The sequence below is a fragment of the Leishmania major genome, chromosome 33, assembly GCF_000002725.2.
Source record: "Leishmania major strain Friedlin complete genome, chromosome 33".
In the NCBI taxonomy this organism is placed as follows: domain Eukaryota; phylum Euglenozoa; class Kinetoplastea; order Trypanosomatida; family Trypanosomatidae; genus Leishmania; species Leishmania major.
The window spans coordinates 644,726-663,058 of NC_007285.2; the positions used below are offsets into that span (position 1 = coordinate 644,726).

General features: G+C 55.6%; 2 protein-coding genes across 2 annotated transcripts; both read left to right on the plus strand.

Moving 5' to 3' along the window:
• Positions 1-4,326: 4,326 nt before the first annotated feature.
• On the plus strand, positions 4,327-6,084 carry LMJF_33_1430 (conserved hypothetical protein; the record flags this gene model as incomplete). The annotated part of the gene is made up of 1 exon (XM_001685852.1): positions 4,327-6,084. The coding sequence occupies one exon, from the start codon at positions 4,327-4,329 to the stop codon at positions 6,082-6,084; it is 1,758 nt and encodes a 585-aa protein (XP_001685904.1).
• Positions 6,085-11,091: 5,007 nt separating this feature from the next.
• On the plus strand, positions 11,092-13,140 carry LMJF_33_1440 (conserved hypothetical protein; the record flags this gene model as incomplete). The annotated part of the gene is made up of 1 exon (XM_001685853.1): positions 11,092-13,140. One exon carries the CDS (start codon positions 11,092-11,094, stop codon positions 13,138-13,140), a length of 2,049 nt encoding a protein of 682 aa, XP_001685905.1.
• Between the last annotated feature and the right edge of the window lie 5,193 nt (positions 13,141-18,333).

Below are 18,333 nucleotides of genomic sequence, written 5' to 3' on the forward strand. Positions count from 1 at the left end.
CACTCACGTGAGTGCGGCTCTGTGGGCGGATCGCTAACGCCAGTCGATCGCGTCGGCGAGTCTGCGTGTTATTTGTGAGGTCGTCTTTTTCATCTCCCCTTCGTCATCTTCTACCACTGCGGAGCTGCGTGTGTGGTGTATGATCGTTAATGAGGGTGTGCGTGTGTACGTGTGCATGACTTCATTTTCTGTGTTTTTGTGTGTGTCCTTCGTGGTGAGGCCTACTACTACAGCAACAGCGCCCTCTCCGTAGGCTTGTGTGTGTGTGTGTGTGTGTGTGTGTGTGTGTGTGTGTGTGTGTGGCATACGATTATCCTCGCTGTCTCTTCTCCACTTGCTTCTTTTGTTCCTTCGTTTTTCAGTCGACTTGAGCAAATGTGCTGGCGCGTCGCGTGCGCCGCTCGCTACCGTTCGCCTCTGGTCATTGTGCGTTGAAAGACAGAGGCAGAGTTGACAAGCTTTCGAAATCGGCAGTGCAAGAGGAGCCGGCGCCAACTGCAGTGGATAACGAGCCTAGTTACCGCTCTCAGGCGCCAGGCACACATTCCCCGAAACCGCGCGACACCATGCAGTACGCTGCAACAACAGCTGCTTGGCAGAGGCTGTCCGACACAAAACGAACAAGGATGCGCAACCCACAGGACGACAGGGGATTATCCTTGCACAGCTGCGCACGGGCACCTGCCCGCACCTCCGGTCCCCGCAGCAGCGGGTGATTGGCGAAGACAAGATGGCGCCCTGTCTACTAATCCGCTGGCATTCTGGAGTACCCCCGTGCCACTTCCGAACGACAAGCCATGAGATCTCTTTGCGCAGGTGAATGCTTATCCGCGGGCCCCCTCTACCCTCGCCACACAAACTCGTGTCAGAGGCGTGCAGATTCAGAAGAGGGCGGAATGCCCCCACCCCCTGCAGCCACAGAGCCATGGCAGCGACGGAAATGAAAGATGAAGAGGACGAGCCCCCCCCCTCCACCTGAGGCATCAACGCCCTTCTGAATCAGGCCCCAAGATCCACTAGTGCGAGCGCTGTGCGCACGCGCTGTCATGCACAGCTGGCGTGGCGCATCGCATTGGACCAAGGCATGCAGAGGTGGAAAGAGCGCGACTGAGGAGCAAAAACACGGTGTGAAGAGATCCGTCCCCACCACCCCCACAGCGCACGCATGCAAAACAGTGCGGCACCTGCTGCATCCGACCGGGTGGACCGATGAGGCGCAGATGCCGGCAGCATGACGAGAGCACCCTCGAGTTGCACCACCGGGTCCTCCAGACTCCCATGTGAAGAGTCTCCACACCATATGCTGGCGTGCCGCGGCTTGAAGCGACTGAGAGGGCGAAGCAAGGCACACGGGCAGGGCGCGCAGGGCCTCAGAAGGCCCTGACCTGAGGCCGGCCAACTTCCTCTCTGAGCCCATCCGGCATGCTAGTGCCCCCCCCCTCCCGCCCACCACCCGCACGGCAGACGCCGCCGTTTGTACCCTCGAGCAGCACCCTGGCCGCGGCCCGCGTTGGGTCGATGCGTGCAGCCCATATGAGTCTCCGTGTGGGGCTGATCATGGAGCACGCGCGCGAGGAAGGGATGAGAAGAGCCCGTTCGGCACATGGCCCCGGTGTAACGGCAGGACGACTCGTCCGAGACGACGGAGGATGTAGCTGCAGTGCGACAGAGGTGAATGAGCTGTGGCTGTGCATGCGTATACGTTTGCCGGCTTGCTGGTGGCATAATGCCACGCCTGTAGGAAGAAAACGAGCTTCATCGACCCTTTATCTCAAATACCTGGTGCGTCGCCATAGCCTCCTTATCTAGCGACTCCCCCCCCCCCTCCGTCTGCATCCTTCTCTCCCCGTATGCTTTCTCTCTCTCTGCTTATTCGCCAAGCACCCTCTCCTTTTGTTGCCGTCCCCCTAACGCGGATTACGTCTATCCCTCAGCGTACTCTCTCTGTCTGATAACATGTCATCCTTATCGTCCGTTACCGTGTCTCCTTCACGAAGAAATCGGCGTTGATGCAGGCCACACCAGCTCGAATTCGTAGCTCGTATGGGCTGCAGGCTCCCCTGCAACAACCATGGTCAATGAAATGACGCTGCGAAGGAAGTGACAGGAGGGTGGAGGCATCGCCAACTATGGCATCGTCCTGTCAATGCGCGATCGCGGATAACATAGAAACAAGGTGAAGCGGAGGAAAGCGGGGGGGGGGGGGGCTTGAACGGCGAGGAAGTGGAAAGGGCAAGTAGGAGCGGGGGCCTGCAGGCCGATCAATGCTAGGAAACCCAACGCAAGTAGCGTAGGGCAGTGACGCACAAGCACACAGTTAGAGAATGCTAAAATAAAAGTTTGTCTCGTTTCTCATTTTGGTTTTGTGTGTGTGTGTGTGTGTGTGTCAGATCGCCTTCTCTTCTCTTCTTCTCCCCCTTTGACTTCTCGATTTCCCATCCAAAGCGCACATCCCGATGTGACGCGATTTACTCGCTGTACGTTTTCTTGTTCTCTTGGCTCGCGTAGCTTTTTTTGTTGTTTACTCCCTTTACCTTTTCGAGTTTGCCGTGCGTGAAACACGTCGCGCTGAGAAGTTTCTTTTGTGTGTGTGTGTGTGTGTGTGTGTGTGTGTGTTGTTGTTGTCGCGTTCGGTCTCGGTTTAAGAGCTGTCTCTTTTTTTTTTCTATGCGCTCAACTTGTCCTTGGTGGGCGCGGCACTTTTATTTTGTAGTTGTACGCGAGGTTTTCTGGTCACTCGTCAGGCTTCTTTTCGTTTTGTTTGCCGAAATCGCGTATGTGTGCTTGGGCAATGGCTGTCTTTGGGTGGACGACGAAGAGGGCATGGCGTGGCATGCAGCACGCCTCACAGCTGAACCTTCTACTTATCATTTTGTTTTTTTTTTCGTTTTGCGGTTGCAGGCCGCCTTCGTTTTCCTCAGATGGTGCTCATCGCACGCGTATGAGAAAGACGTCTCTGTGCGCGCGCATACATCTTCCTCTCCTCCCGCGTGGTGCTTGCGGAACGCCTTTTTTATTGCCTCCTTTTTTCAAGAACCATAGGCCAATCCGCAGCGGCACTCGCGTGCATTCCGCTCTGCGCCGTCTCTTCTGTTCCCCACTCCCCCTCCCGTCGCCGTTCAGCGATTGCTGCACTGCTTTCCATTTTTTTCGAATGGCCAACACGTGTAAGGGTGTCTGTGTGTCCGCATTTCTTTTTTTCCCGTTCTCCTCCCTTCGCTCGCTCACTGCCCCGCCCTCTCCAAGCTTCCAAATGTCCGCCTTGCTCATCTATACCGCAGGTGCTCCGGCCTCCAGTTCGTTTCCACTGTCTTCTTAATGGTGTGTGCATCTCTCTCTCTCTCTTCGCCGTGTAGGGCGCTTGCTCTTTTGGTTTTTCTTTCTTGGGTTCTCAAACAGTGGATACACGCACATGGGCACGCACACACACACACAAACTCAGTCAAGTGCAGGCTCACACTCACACTCGCTCGTCCGCACGCGTCAGGCGACCGATATCCGCTATGAGCAGAGGGGATCGAAACTCAGACAGTACTCAAGGACCCGTAAATAAAGCACGAAAGAAATCCAATAATGGCAAATACTTTCAGCACAGCCATAAAGAATGTGCTGTCGGCACGACCCGAGTCAAAGCAGAGAGTTAACATGCACAGAGAGTGAGAAGCAAGAGGAGGTTGGCTCGCGGCGTCGGCGCAGGGGCCCTCAAACTAATTCGCCACCACCACTCCTCCACCTCTCTCCCCATCCGTGGCTCTCCTGGGGCCTTTTCTCGTCTCCGCCATTTGAAGCTGTCTCAGCTATCGACCGCCCTACTCCTTGCTCCACCGCAAACTGTCATCTGTGCTCACCTCCCTGCATGCTTAGAATGCACGAAAAGGGCAATGAGGGAGTATGTATCCTTTTTTTATGGCGGAGCTCTTTGTGTGACTGTCGAGCTGTCGTGACAGGTGCCTTAGTCATTCCTACCGGGCACAACGCCTCAAGACTTACTTCGTCTCCTGTGGTTCTCTCTCTCTCTCTCTCTCTCTCTCTTCGCTCTTTTCTGTGTGTGTGTGTGTGAAGGATCTACATCCGAAAATACCGCGCTATCGTCTTTCTTCCCCGTGTCGCCTGTCCTTTCACCTCTCCCTCGCTTACGCGTTCACTGTGTCGCCCATGCCTGCCGCCCTTCACTGCTTCGTGCAGGCACTTTGGGATCTACGAGGACGAGAGCAGGCGAACGTGCCCTCCGCACTAACGCAAGGAGGGAGAAGAAATCGAAGGCGACCAAGGCACATGTAAGGCGACACACACGCAAACGCGGCAGCAAAAGAGAGGGAGAAGGTTATGTGGCGACCACGACGAGTGCAGGGCCTCGGAAGTGGGGAGGATATCTGCCACCTGGTCAGCGCTGTACGTCGCCAGGGTATTCGCTCCCTGCCTTCAGGCCTCGTAGTCGCAGCGGAAATCGCCTACCGCTGCTGCAGCTACTCGATCGAGTCCTTTCAAACCGACAGCACCGAGGCGAAGAAACCTTCTCGTGTTGTGGGCACCGCCCCGACAGAGAGGCAAAAGCGGCCAAGCGCGCTCGCCCCTTCCTCTTCGATTCCAGCGACGGAGAAAGCAGGCATCATTGTGGAGTGGGTCCCGGACGCCTTGGGCTATCATCTACCGCTTGGCTTGCGAGAGCGGTGGGAGCCTTCGTCCAAAGCCAGTCCAACTGAAGCGGGTGGCTTGAAGGCTTCTAACGATGCTGAGACCCACGGCACAGAGCAGCAAGAGCTTGAGGAGGTGTCAAGCGTTGGAAACCCGTGCGCGAGCAGCCGAGTCGGCGACGGCGGCGGCGGCAGCGGCCATCGCAGTGGTCACTCCGACGGCCCCCCATTCTACGGCCCTCTGCCCAACTTCGCCACGTCACCAGTGTTCGAATGGGAGCGGTGTCTGTGGCAGTGGCGTCCGGTGAAGATCACGCCTGCGGCAGGCACGCCACACCATACGAGCCTCACCGTCACCGCACCGATATCATCCAGTGGAGAGAAACGACCTTTGCGGGACGAGATGCACTGCAGCGACGGCGGCGAAAACGACCTCGCTGAAGGAGGGTTAGGCGAAAGCTCGCAAGTCTACCATCTTGTGCCGTTTTTGCTCTGCCCGACGCTCGAGGTGTGCGCCACTCAGCCCCTCATGCACGGTAGCCTGCGAAAGGAACTTGCAGCAGCCCAAAACGCTTGCCATCATCTGCGTCGGAGTTGGCCAGAGGACGCGAAGCAGGACCTTCTCGGCACTCGCCGCTGCCCAACATACTCTGAGCACGAGACTCGGTTATGGTCTATCACCATACCTACTCCCGTTGGTGAGCTCGCTCTCTCCTCCCCACAGGACACTGACGGTGATGACGCGAACAAGCAGAACACCATGCTTGACCTGCCGACCTTCGCGATGATTGAAGGCGAGCCCCCGATGAGGGTAGGAGGGCGTATCAGAGCTTGCTGTGGCCATGGAATCACCAGCCCAGCGCCGCCGGAAGCGGAGACATGGGAAGCCGCCACGGCAGCCGCGCGGAATGAGCGAAGCACCTCAGCAGGCAATGCCGCCGTCCCCTACGTCCACGTCTTCTGCTCTGAGATGAGCGCTGCGTGCAGCGACTCCCTTCTGTCGCAGACAGGCATCAAGGCATCAGAGTTGCCCACGCCCTCCTCATGCGACGTGTCGAGTCCGACGCTGCCTCTCACGCGTCGCAATGTTGTGGGTGGGGGACTTGCGGAGCTCATTCTCGCCGTGGACCGTTACGCTGCCTTGATCGCGCGCGGTGACTTGGCGCTGTCTGCCGCCTGCTGGGCCACGCTCTGTGACACGAAGAGCTGGTGGGTCGTGCAGCGCCTGCGCGTGTGCCCGCTAGAGATGGAGCGTGAGCTGGTCGCGGCCACTGAGGCACACAAACTCTGGCAGCAATACGCCGTTTCACGCAACAGCACCTTGGTGGGGAAGAGCAGCCACGGCATATGCTTTTACGACTACCCTTTCTTGGCGAAGTGGCCACTTGGCCGACAAGCGGCGACCAAGGCCACTGCGCCCATCAGAGCTCACACTCGCTGGCGTGTTTGAGGGAGCGGGTTGGGGAGAGGGAGGTCGACAGAGGTGTTTGTGTGTGCGTCGTAGGGAAAGCGAACGTGCAAACACCTTGTCGGAATCGGGCTTGAGCGCGTGCGTATACGTAGTCTTAGCCGTAGGGGAGTAGAGTGCGCGTACACCGAGACGTCTTCCTGCACGCCTCCCCTTTTTTCCATCATCCATCACCACCACCCTCCCTTCCCTTCTCCATGCCGCTGGAGAGAGAGGGAGAGAGAGAAACTCGATGTCTCCTCCCTCCTTTCGTGATTGCATGTGTTTTTGTTGGTCGTTTACTTTGTTCACATCTGCTACGCATGTCGCCACCTCACAAGACGCCATCTGGCTTCCTTTTAGTTTTCTGCTTCTCTGCTGAGCGTGTGTGTGTGTTTGTGTGTGTGTGTGCTATCTGTCTCTCCTCCTGTTTCACGCAATACGAAGTGCAGACCGATCACACACACGCACACGCACACCAAACCATTTTCATCGCCTCTCTCCCTCCCTCTACGGCTGTGAGTTTCTTCCTCCTTTTTCTCCAGGGGCTTAGCAATGGATCGAATAGTGGTGGTGATCGCATCTGCCCTCGGACACCTCCCCCATGGCGCGCGTGCGCGTCTGTGTGTGGCTGTGTCTCCCGAAGCCAGCCACCCCTATGGATGGGGCGTTGTTCGTCAAAATGAGGGAGAGACTTTCCTGCGGCGCTTCCTCAGCCCCCGTCCCGCCCCAGGCCAACAGAACACAGCAAACAGAGCTACGTACAAGGCACAGCGGCGGCCAAGGCAGATGCGCCTCTGCCTACCTTGGTACTCCCTATACCTGTACCCCCACCTTTCCGCCTTTCCCTCCTTGAACGGGAGTGACAGTGGGCGGCCGTCCCATCCACCCATTTTTCCCTCTCCCCTGGAGAGCATGCGTGCTCGTCCTCCGTCTCTTCGGCACGGTGCACGCCTCCCTTCCTTGTGTGACGGCGGCGCTGCGTGTGCCTTGTGCCCACTGCTCGAGGACACGGTCCACTCCTCTTCCACCGCCACCATTCCCCGTCCGCTGAGCGGGCAAGCCGTCACACTCATGCAAGCAACGGGCCTTCCACCAGCGCCAACTTCCTCCCTCCCTCCCCTCTGCCAGCCCTGCGATCACTTTTCTCTCTCTTTCATTCATCCCTTACCGGCAGCTGAGCCGCGCCACCACCCCGGCATCCCATTTTTGAACAACACGCGAAAACAAACAAACCAAAGGGAAGCTCGACGGAGCCTATCGCAGAGGAGGCGAAGGCAGCGAGCAGCAATCATACAGGGTGCAACAACGGAGAGCAGAGGAAACACGGTGGTTTGTGCATCGGAACCCACACACGCAAGCAAGCACGCACGCACAGACTAATAACCGACAACAAAGCACACACACGCACACGCACAAGAAAAAAGTGCATTGACAACAATAAGGGCCTCCTCGCTCACACACACGTACACAGTAGAGAGTTCGGAGGACCTTGTACGACTCACAGACGGGAAACACACCCACACAAAGGCATCCACAGCGAAGAGGCAGAGGTGTGACCTGTTGACTTACGGGCCTTTGTTCTCTCTCTGTGCATCGGTGTTGCATCTCGCTTTCTGGCCACCGTCGACGACGGGGGGACTGCAGTGCCCGTAACCCCTGCGTTTCCTTGATCAGTCTCTGACGCTCTTCCCCCCCCCCGGACCTCCATCACGTTCCCTCCCTCCCTCCCTCCCTCCCCCTCGCCACCCCACGTTTTGTTTTTGTTTTGTTGTTGTACTGTTTTACTTGTTAAAGCTCGCGCTTTTCGTTTCCACTTGGGCTCCTCTTCCATCGAACCTTCCGTTCGTTGTACCCCCCCACCACCACCACCACCCACACACCCACACCCACACACACACACACGCCCCTTTTTCGTTCCATCGCCCTCCCCCCTGTCAATTTCGGTGGAGTTTTCGATTCTTCCATTTTGCCCTTTTCTTCTCGCGTTATTCTCTGCTGGGAGTGTGTGTTGCCCTTTATCTCTTTTCTTCCGCTCTCCTCTACCTCTCGCTCTCCAACGCCTAACGTTGTGGCCTCACACCGCCCACTCCCCCCCCCCTCCTCACCGACACGAAGCCTTCTTTTTCTCGCTGCCCTCATCCTGCAGCTGCAACCACTATCAGTAGTAGTAGGGCACGTTTTTTTGCTATTGCGGACAGAGGGAGCGGTAGACGTATCTCTGCCCGAGGCTCTCCAGAAAACTTCCCCCCTACTCTTCCTCCCAGCCTGCCACGCCTCTCGCCCCTTCGATTTCGCCTATTCTTTTCGTTCCTTCTTAATCGGTCTGCGTGCGTGTGTGTGTGTGTGTGTGTGTGTGTGTAAGTGTGCAGCTCTCGCTCTCGCTCTGCTTCTTTATATCGATCGGCACGCGTTACCTTTGTTACCTTCGCTATATACGTGTAGATGCCCTCTGGCTGAATTGACAGACTACCGAGGCCCGGCACGCGCTCAGCACACAAAACTTGCCTCATCTGGTCGAGCTCTCTCCACCTCTCATCTCTTTATCTCTTTTTGCTTTGCCTCTTTCGTTTTCCCCCGTTTGCTAACGCAAGCACACGCATTACGCAAAGTGCAAACATCAACGAAGCGTGTATACAAGCACATACATATACGCACCCGTAGAGAGAGCGCTCGTTCCTCCATTAGCGCTCCTTCATCGCACGATTTCCAGTTCTGTTTTTGTTGTTTTTTTTTCTGTTTTGCTTTGCTTTCCTCTCCACTTCCGTTCGCCGCATTTCATTTTCCCTGTTTTCCTCCGCATACCCTCTACCCCCTTTTGTGTCTGTCGTACTCTGTGCGTGCGTGTCTTCTCCATCGTGGCGATCGTCTCTTGAGTTCATCCCATTTTCCTCTCATTTCCTCCGGTTTTGGCGTCTTCTTTTGTTTTGTTTGTTCCGTTTCCCCTGAAAGCCGCACAAACACACACATCACATCGCATACACCCAATCCCCGCCCCGTACATCATTTTGTTTGCATTGATTTTGGTTTGTTTTGCTTGTTTCATCTCTACTGTTATTCTTACGCGCTATTTGCCCCCTCTTTATCTATACATATATACGTGTGTGTGTGTGTGTGTGTGTGTGCGTGTGGTTCTCGATTTCCTTTTCTTCGACTTCCAGTCTTGTCGTTTTGCTGTTCCACTCCTGGCATCTGACTTCGAGTCACACCCTCCCCCTCCCCTTCTCCTCTTCGGTTTCATTGAGTCCATCGCACTCCTTCGTGACATAAGTGTACACCTTTTCTTTCGTTGCTTTTTCGATTACTCCCTCCTCTTCACTTGGTGAGTTGCACCTACGCCATATGCCATAACCGCTGCCGTCTCTTCCCTTCAGCACACACCTCCATCTCCTCCCCCACCGCTCTCTCCTTAGGGTTGTGGGTTTGTTCTCGTTTTTCGTTTATTATTCCTTCCTGTGTCTCTTTACTATTGACCCTGCTCATCGATTGCCCACCACCACCACCACGGACTCAGCTGCGCTCGTGTCTCCCTGTTCGCTCGATTCTTTGTTTTGGGTTTTTTCATTTTTTTTTTCGGTTATCATCTCTGGTATTTTCCATTTGTCTTTCCGTTGTCGCCTACGCTGTTCCTCTTCACTGTCAACTTTCTCCGCTCGATCACCTCGTGCACCGACAAGGGTGGTGAGGTCAACCAAAACGAAAAACATTGGCCGCCTGCGTCCGCGTGTGTGTGCATGCGTTTCTGCAGTCGTGGCGGATTCGTTCGTGTCTCCCCCTCCCCTCCGCCCTGACACCTGCCAAACAACCCAATTCAATCACCTACGCGCGCACAAGCACAGGTGTGACGATACGCGCCTCGTCACCCTGTGTGTGTGTGTGTGTGTTTCTTCTTTCCTGTTGCTTGTTGTCAACATATATATATATATTGAAAGGGGGGAGTTTCCAGCCTGAGGTGCAGCATCAAACACTCGACAAAAACGAAAGCACGCCGGGCAGGAACAGAGGGCAATTTAGCATTAGAGGGAAGCAGTGCGCATTCACTTGAGTCTCGGTGTTTCTTTTTTGGCGTCTGCCTGCCTGCCTGCCTGCCTGTGTGTGTGTGCTCTTCACCCCTCCCTCCTTTTTTATTGGTAGCAAGAGTCACCTGTTCTCATCCACAACTCTCGAACACCATCTACACTTACTTTCATTACTTCTTTCTATGTTTTCTTATTTCTTTGCCGCGCTCGGTCTCTCTTGGGCTCTTGTCCACTGTGTTCCTTATACGAGCTTCGTGTCTCTCGAGGTTTACTGTTGTTTCTTCGTTGGCCCCCTCCATTCCACCAACACGTGCCCTACCGCCTCCCTCTTTTCCCGCCGCTTTTGTTTTTCCAGTCACAGCTTGCAAGGATCTAAACGATCACGACTGTCGTCTCGTGTAGGCGTTTGTTCCTTTCCTCTCTCTCTCTCTCTCATCCGCCCTCAAAGACGCGACCACACACACACACACACAGGCGCTTGTACGCTCTTGCACGCGAAACCACACGCAAGCACTCCACCCTGCGACGATATCTTCCTCTTTTCCTTTTCGACTTGTACATGTGTTGCTGATCCTTCTTCTTCGTTTTTTTTCTCTGGTATCCGTTACTTCACTTTCTTTGTGTGTGTGTCGCTTGCTTTAACTGACGGCCCAGTGTCCTCCCCCTTTTTGTCTCCGTTTTTCTCGTTGACACCCCACCCTCACTTCTCCTACAATCTCTTCCTCATTCCCCTGTTCACTAGTCCGAAGCCGTCGCCGCTACCCCACCTCTCTCTTTCGCCTCTTTTTGACGGTGGCGTCGCTGTGTGTCGCCGTTGCTGTAGCTCCGTGCCGCCGCCTCGAGTGCAGGCTTGCATGGGTCAGCCCCTTGCCGAGGCCCTATTGCTCAAGAGACGTTCGGCAATCGCGCTGCTCCCTGAAGTGTGTGTGTGTGTGTGTGTACCTTCTTATTTCTCTTTGAGTGAACAGCGGCGTAACGCAGTCAAGCAGCCATGTATAACTTCTTCGCCAGCGTCAATGCGCCTTCGACTCCACCGCAGAAGCAGCCGCAAGTCGAGCCATCACTGCCGCCCTCTGCCTGTCATCACCACGTAGCCGCAAGCTCCCTCCTCGATGGCATGACGGCACACAACGCATCCCTGTGGCTTCTCAACGCCTCACAGCAGCGTTCGCTCTCGTACGCACACAGCGGTGGTGGCGGCGACAACTTAGCAGGAGCAGAACAGGAGAAACGGACGGCTGCTTCTCAATTTTACAGCACCTTTCCAACGGCTGCTGCCCCGCCCCCCAGCAGCGGTGTGCAAAGCCTCCACGGCGTCGGTCAGCAGCCAGCGCAGCAGCCACACAAGCACCTATGCACCTCTATCCTGCAATCATACGAACACGTGGGAAACAGCGCCACACCCGCTCCGGGTTTGTCATCGTCATTGCCGCTGCAGGAACATCAGTCGTCGACTTGGGTCACGCTCAGGGGGGGGTCCCTTCGCATGCAGCTCGACGGCGTCCCCTACTCGCCCTTCGCGTCGACTAATGCAAGCGCAGCTTCGCAGCCGCCTGACGCTGCGCACGGTAACGAACAGTACTATGACAGCACGAGTCATCACAGAGGTTACAGCGCATCCAGTGCGAGTAGTATACGGCACACTCTGCAGGTGCCTGCGTCGCCGCAGCAGCAGCACCAACAGCAGCGACTACCGATCTCCAGCAGTGTGTGGACCGCTGCTACCCCTGCCACTGCTATGCCGGCCTCGCTCTTTGCGTCCTCCTCCATCCGACCCTTGACAAACACCACCTACCCTGGGTACTCCTGTGATTGGAGTGGCAATGCCCTGCCGACGCTGCCGGCTGCCGTCCCAGCGCCATATGTCAGTGGAGCGGCGCTACCCGTGTCTAGCCGGTCGCAGACAACCTACTCTGTCATGCCGCAACCTCCGCAAAGTGGGCAGCCTTGTTCACCCACCGCGCACCCTGCTACGCACTCGATCATGATCCTCCACCCGACCCTGGACAGGGGCACAGCGGCAATTTTGCAGGCATCCGCAGACGCGGTGAACACGCCGCTGCACTGCTTGACGGACGTCAAAGCGTCTGAGATTTCCGGTACGACGCATTACCTTGAAGTCGTGCAAGGCGGCGGCAGCGTTGGCGACAACTCGAAGCATTCCTACCCGTCATCGATCCCCATCGCGTCGCGCCAGCCACAGCCGCCGCTTCAGCAGTACTACCTGCAGCCGACTCCACAGCAGCATCAGCAAGGGCAGCAGTTGGCCGCGGAGCAGCCGCCAGTGCACTCCTGCTTCCTCACGAACGACGGGAACATGAGCCATTTTGTCAACCACACCACGGCGGCTGGCGCAATCATCCAGCCACCGTCTTCGATGCTGAGCGACATCGCGTCCTTGGCCTCGCTCAGCTCGCGTACCGCTGGTGCTGGGCGAAGCGGAGCATGGCAACAGCCATCCACCGCGGATATGGGCAGCTACAAAGACCAGAGCAGTAAGCTCCAGCTCCAGCAGCAGCAGCAGCAGCAGCAACAGCAACGACGCCCGGTCAGCGCTGCACGACAGGTTACCTACACGCGTGGAATTCCTCGCCGCAACCGCGACAGGGCTGTTCTCTTCGTGGGGCAGCTCAACTATGAGGCGACGGAGGCAGATGTGTCGCAGGTGTTCTCTTGCTACGGCAAGCCGCTGAGTGTGGTGGTGCTGAAAGACAAGGGCAAGGCTACGAAAAAAGGTGGCGCTGGCGGTATCACTGGCGGCAGTGCAGCAACGCACCGAAAAGTCGGTGGCTCGGCATTTGTCACATACGGGACCACGCTCGAGGCCGACACAGCCATCATGGCGCTTCACGGTAGGTACAATGCCAAGGGCGATGACGTCGAGAACGTCGACAATTCCAAGTATCTGCAGGTAAGCTACGGCCAGCAAACGGGGCTGATCTCAGCATTTGGCATGATGCACGCCGAAAAACTGCACGCCTCGAAGCCGGAGAACCCCATTCCGTTGTTGGTGAAGGACCGCACAAACGGAAAGTTGTGAAGCCCACGAAGCCGAATAAGCGGGCGAGAGAGCGCGCTTGGTGGTCCAACGCTGCACGGAAACGCGGAAGAGGCTCTGCAGAAGCGGCGGCAGACGCGAAGGTGGATTTGTTCACCATGCCCTCTTTGTTTGTTTGTTTGTTTGTTTGTTTTTTGGAGAAGCGCGGAGTGTGAGCAAAGGGCACGGTGAGGGGAAGACGCACGCGGGTGCACAGCAGCGCACATAGCGCGCAAATGAGCGGCATTTTGTTCGCGTGTGTGCATGGGCTGGTAAGTGAGAGCACACGTTTGGTCTCCTACCTTTTCTTTCCTTCTCTCATCGAGATCCCTGATGACTGTGGGGGGGGACGTTGCAATGCCCAGCACCCCAGTCCAATGCAGGGAGAAGCCAGGCCGCTCCTCTATCCCCTGCCAATGCCGAGCCGCTTCTGGCCGTGGCAGGGCCAAGTGCCTACGATGTGGGGAGGTCAGAGCGATGTACCGCTATTGGTGTCGGCGGTGTGGTTCTGGATAGCGTTGCGTCGGAGCGACCTGCAACAACGAACACGTTTGTACCAGCCCATATGGGCAGCGTATCATCATGGCTGGAGCCTATCTCACCCGGCCCTCGCACTGCCCACTGGTGCGGAACGTCGGGGCCACCCCGAGAGGGATGCGCCAGGTGGCGACCGGGATGATGGGGGGAGCGGTTGTGAGGCGACCCGTGAGGTGGGGGTGAGCAGAGTATGAGGCGGAGGCCGTGCTGTTATAACTGAGCCTTCATTGCCGTAACGCCTGTCTATGGCTGCTTCGCATCAGGCGATAGGCCTTGTGGCAGGCCGAGGTCTAGAGTGGCATTCGACTCCCGTTGTGTGGCAGCACAGATAGCGGAAGCGAAAACTCTCGTCAGTCAGTCAACCTCACTTCAGGTCAACTTTTTTGTCTTGTGGTTCATTGCCCCCTTCCCTCATCCTCCCCGCTCTCTCTCTCCCTCTCTCCACACCCTCTCTCTCTCTCTCGTGACTGTTTCCAGGGCTCATTTTTTCTCGATGTCACCCTCGCCCTCTTTCCTCTCTCCCCCTCGCGGTGTTGCAGAACGGAAGCTGTCATGATTCGTCAACACTTCTTCGCTGCAGTGGTATATCGATGTGGGTGTCTCTTTTGTTTTCTTTTGTGCCGTGGACGAGTCTTGCCGCTACCTTCTCCCTCCCGATGCCTCCGCCGCCGGACCCTTCCCCCTCTCCCCTCTCCCCGCCCCCACTCAAAGCCCTGACCAGCACCTTCACGCGTTTGTAAGTCGTTTATTTCTTGTTGATTTTGGATTCCTGCCTCTGTCCCCCTGCCTCTCCCCAGTCTTGGCTTTCCTTTTTTTCAAACCCGCCATCCGTGTGCTGCAGTGCTTGCGCACGTGTGACAAATCGGATTTGGGGTCGAGGGAGTGGGGTGCGGCTCACCTTTTTCTTATGGTTTGTGTGGAAGTACTCTTGTTGTTCTGGATACGTGTATGTCTGTCGGCTCCTTGCCTCCTCCTTGGCAGTCAGCAACTGAAAACGGGCTCAGAGGGCGTGGTACATGTGCACACACACACACAGACATGCATACACATATCAAGCACTACTTTTCGAATCCAATCATGCTCTTCTCCCTCCCCTCTCCTTTTCTTCTGCGAATCCTCTTTCTATTTGCGTGTGCGTGAGCGTGTGTGCATCTCTCTCGCTCTTTGTGTCTCCTCCCTCCGTTCTGTGTTCCCATTCGATACTTCTCAGTCCTCACCGTTCCCCCCCCCCACGGCGCTTCGTTAGTTGTGTGTGTGTGTGTGTGTGTGTTTCGTTGCTCCTCTTATTTTTTCCTTTCGTTGTGCGGCGATGTCTTTTCCCTGCTCCCCGCGCTCCCTCGCTCTCGTTACGTTTGTTGTTATTGGTCGCTGTTTTGTGTGACTTCTCCCTCTGCTTAGTGTCTTGTGTTTGGTCCCTCGCCTTCCCTCCCCTACCCCTTTTCTTTGGGTCTTCCCTCGGGTCGCGACACGTGTGAGTGCAGCAAGCAGTGATGCCGGCGCTCTCTCCACCTCCTCCCTTTCCCTCCTCATCGTCCTCTTCGCATCCACTTCACTGTTTTATATACATGCGTCTGGTTGCCGAGATGTTTTCGTGGATGAGTGGGGCGGGTATGCGGAGGTCTTTTTAGTCTTTTGTAGAGGACGCGCTCACGCATCACCTTTCTTTCTCTTTTCTCATATTGGGGGATCGACTGTCGTGTCCGCGCATCTCTGTAAGTAAAGGCGTCTTCGCTGCCCCCCTTTTTCAATTCCTTGCTCGTGTGCTCGTATAGGTGCCGCTGTGCACTAGTACGCACGCGTGTGTGTACACTTGGCACGCAGCACTGCCGGCAAGGAAACACATAAAACAAGAAGGAGGCATACCGTCATGTTGGCACAACGGTGATACTTCCACGTATGAAACCTTATGTTGGTGTTTTCCTGCTTTCCCTTTTTGCGTCCTTTGCTTCGCTTCTTTGGTTCCTTGTTGCTATTAGTGTGTTGATATCGCTGAGGGTGTTGATGGCTGCCCTCCCCTGCCCTCCGCTCGGCACACAGTCACGCATGCTGGGCTATCTGGAACGAAGTAAAACGCGAAACGGAAAGAAGTTGTTGTGTTACTACACTTTTACAGGCTTGTATGTGTAGGTGCAGCCGCATATCGACTCGTCTACCACACCCAATTGGAGCCTTCGTGTGTATCGACAAAACCCGTCGTTCACTCCTCCCTCTCTGCATGCTCCCCTCCCCCAACAGGCCCTCAGTTTTGCTGCTGTCGACACCTCACTGTCATTTGCTAGATGATGTCTTACGCACACCTCATGTCTCTTCTCGATGTTCGGCTCTGCAAAGTGTATGTGCATGCAAAGGCGAGAGGCGGAACCACCAAGATAAGCGCCCTAAAAGGGGCAGAGAGGGCGAAGGAGAAGAAAAAAAGAACAGAGAGGGGCGGCCCCGTGAAACACTATCAGGCCAAACGGAGAACTACAGCATCCCTTGTTCCTTTGCTGGCATGTTCTCCATTTTCGTACGTGTGCGCGCGTTTGTGTATATATATATATATATGTATTGCGCCTCCATGGCTCCACCTTCTGCTTGTGGACGTCTCGGTCACTTGCTCATTTTTTGTGTGCTCCTCCTCTCAGGTCGTCCTCACTCTGCTATACGATTGCCTAATCCCGCTTCTCCTCCACTCCCAAACCCCAACCCTAACTTAGGTTATTTTCCCATCTCTCCCTCTACACCCACTCTTCTTTTTCGAGCGTTAAGCTGTCCTCCCTCACCCCATTCTTGCCCCCACTATGCCTTTGTGATTCTCTTGCCCCTCTTCGCACTTGCCCTCGCCTTGTGTTCATATCTTTGTGCGTCTATTGGCACCTCTTTCCACTGTTCGCGTCCACTTTCTGTGGTGCTTGTATGTGTGTGTGTGTGTGTGTGTGTGTGTGTGTGTGTGTTTATGGGGTGGGGGACGGAAGTGCGGAGGTTGCTGTTAGACATGCAATGATGCTGGACCGATCTACCTCGCGAGAAAAAAAAGAGGCGAAAGATGAGAAAAGAGGCGGAGTTATATGTATATATATGCGTGTGTAAAGCACATCGTCCCTCTGTCTCGCCACATCACTCTCCATGCTGCGGACGCATCACAATTACCTCCCGCTGTCGCCTTGCAGGCGGAAGCTGACATCGTCGCGTAGCCTCGTGTACTCTCTTCTCTCTGCATTCTCTCCTTTTTGGGGAGGGGGAGGAGAATGATGGATGCGTGTGTTCAGAATCATTTAGTTGCTTTTCTTTCTCTGCCCTCGTTACATTGTGCACATTCATCAGCACCTTCCAGTATATGGGGGCTGGCCTCCTCCGCCTCTGCACACGCGGACTCCCCTCTTTCGACCAGGACGCCGTGCGTCTCTCCATTTCTATTTCAGGAAAAAGCAGAGAAGAGAGCTATTGATGGCGTCCCCTTTCCTACCCCCTTCCCTGGGACTCCTTCTTGTATACTCTTTGGGATGTGTGTGCTTGCCTGTGCCCTCTGCCAGGATTTCCCTCCTTTGCTGTCCCTCTCTCTCTCTCTCTCTCACTTCTCTCGTTCTCGTTACGCAACGCCACACAGCCTCCCTGCTCTCCGGCTCCCGCTCTTTCTCTCTCGATGTGTACTCCTTTTTTTTTCGCTTGTACGTACGTGTTTTCTGTTCCCTCTCTATCAGTCTTAGTGCGTTGTATGCGTTTTGGCTGTTACGTCGCGTGTGCCATTCGTATCATGTGTAGTGATGCCATTCTCTCGCGAGCGTGTCTGTGTCTGTGTGGCTGGCGAGTCTTTTCTCTCTCACGAACGCGCTTGCGACGAGGTCGCCACCCCCTTCACTGATTCAGCCCCCGCCCCCGCCCAAATGGCCCCCCTCCCCCTCTTCTCCCTTCATAGTGGTGCTTTTTTTTTCCTTCTCTCCATCTCGTGCCTCCGATTCGTTGAAGTGTCCTCTCGCTCGCGCTGTTCTCCCTCCCCCGCTTCCCTTTACTCGTCATCCCCGAGCACCCTCTCTCTCTCTCTCTCTCTCTCTCTCTCTCTCTCTCTCTCTTTCTTTCTTTCTTTCTGCGTTGCGTCTTGTTGCTCGTGGGCGTTGTTCTTGCCGAAAAAAAAAATCATCCGCATTGAAGCAGGCTTCAGATGTCTTGGTGCCTCTCCCTTTCTCCCTCCGCTGTGCGTGTGTGTGCGAGGGCGAGGGTGACTAAGCGCAGTTCACTCCATTGTTTCTGTGCTGCCGAGGGGCGCCCTCTCTCTCTCTCTGTTGCCTCTCTAGAGCATCGCTGCGGCGATACCCAGCGAAGCTGTGGCCAATGCGCTTGCTTGTCTTTTTTTTATTCTTGGTCTTTTTCTTCTCTCTGAGCGCGTTCGCATCACCATTCTGGAAGCTGTAGCGGTGCCTGCCTCATGTTTTTCTTCTGTTTTCGCTGGTTTGCTTCCCTTCCTACCTCTCTTGCCGGTCGTCTTTCCCTCCTCCTCCCCTATTTCCGTCCCGTCTCCTCTCTTCATGTCTCTGCTACGCATTCGCGTGTCGAACTCAGCAGCCTCATTCTCTCTCTCTCTCTCTTTCTTGTTTGCTTGTTTGTTTTCCCCTGTTTTTTCGCTTCTTTTACTTGCACAGCCAATACATGCAAGCAGAGAACAGTAGCCAAATAAGTTACTAT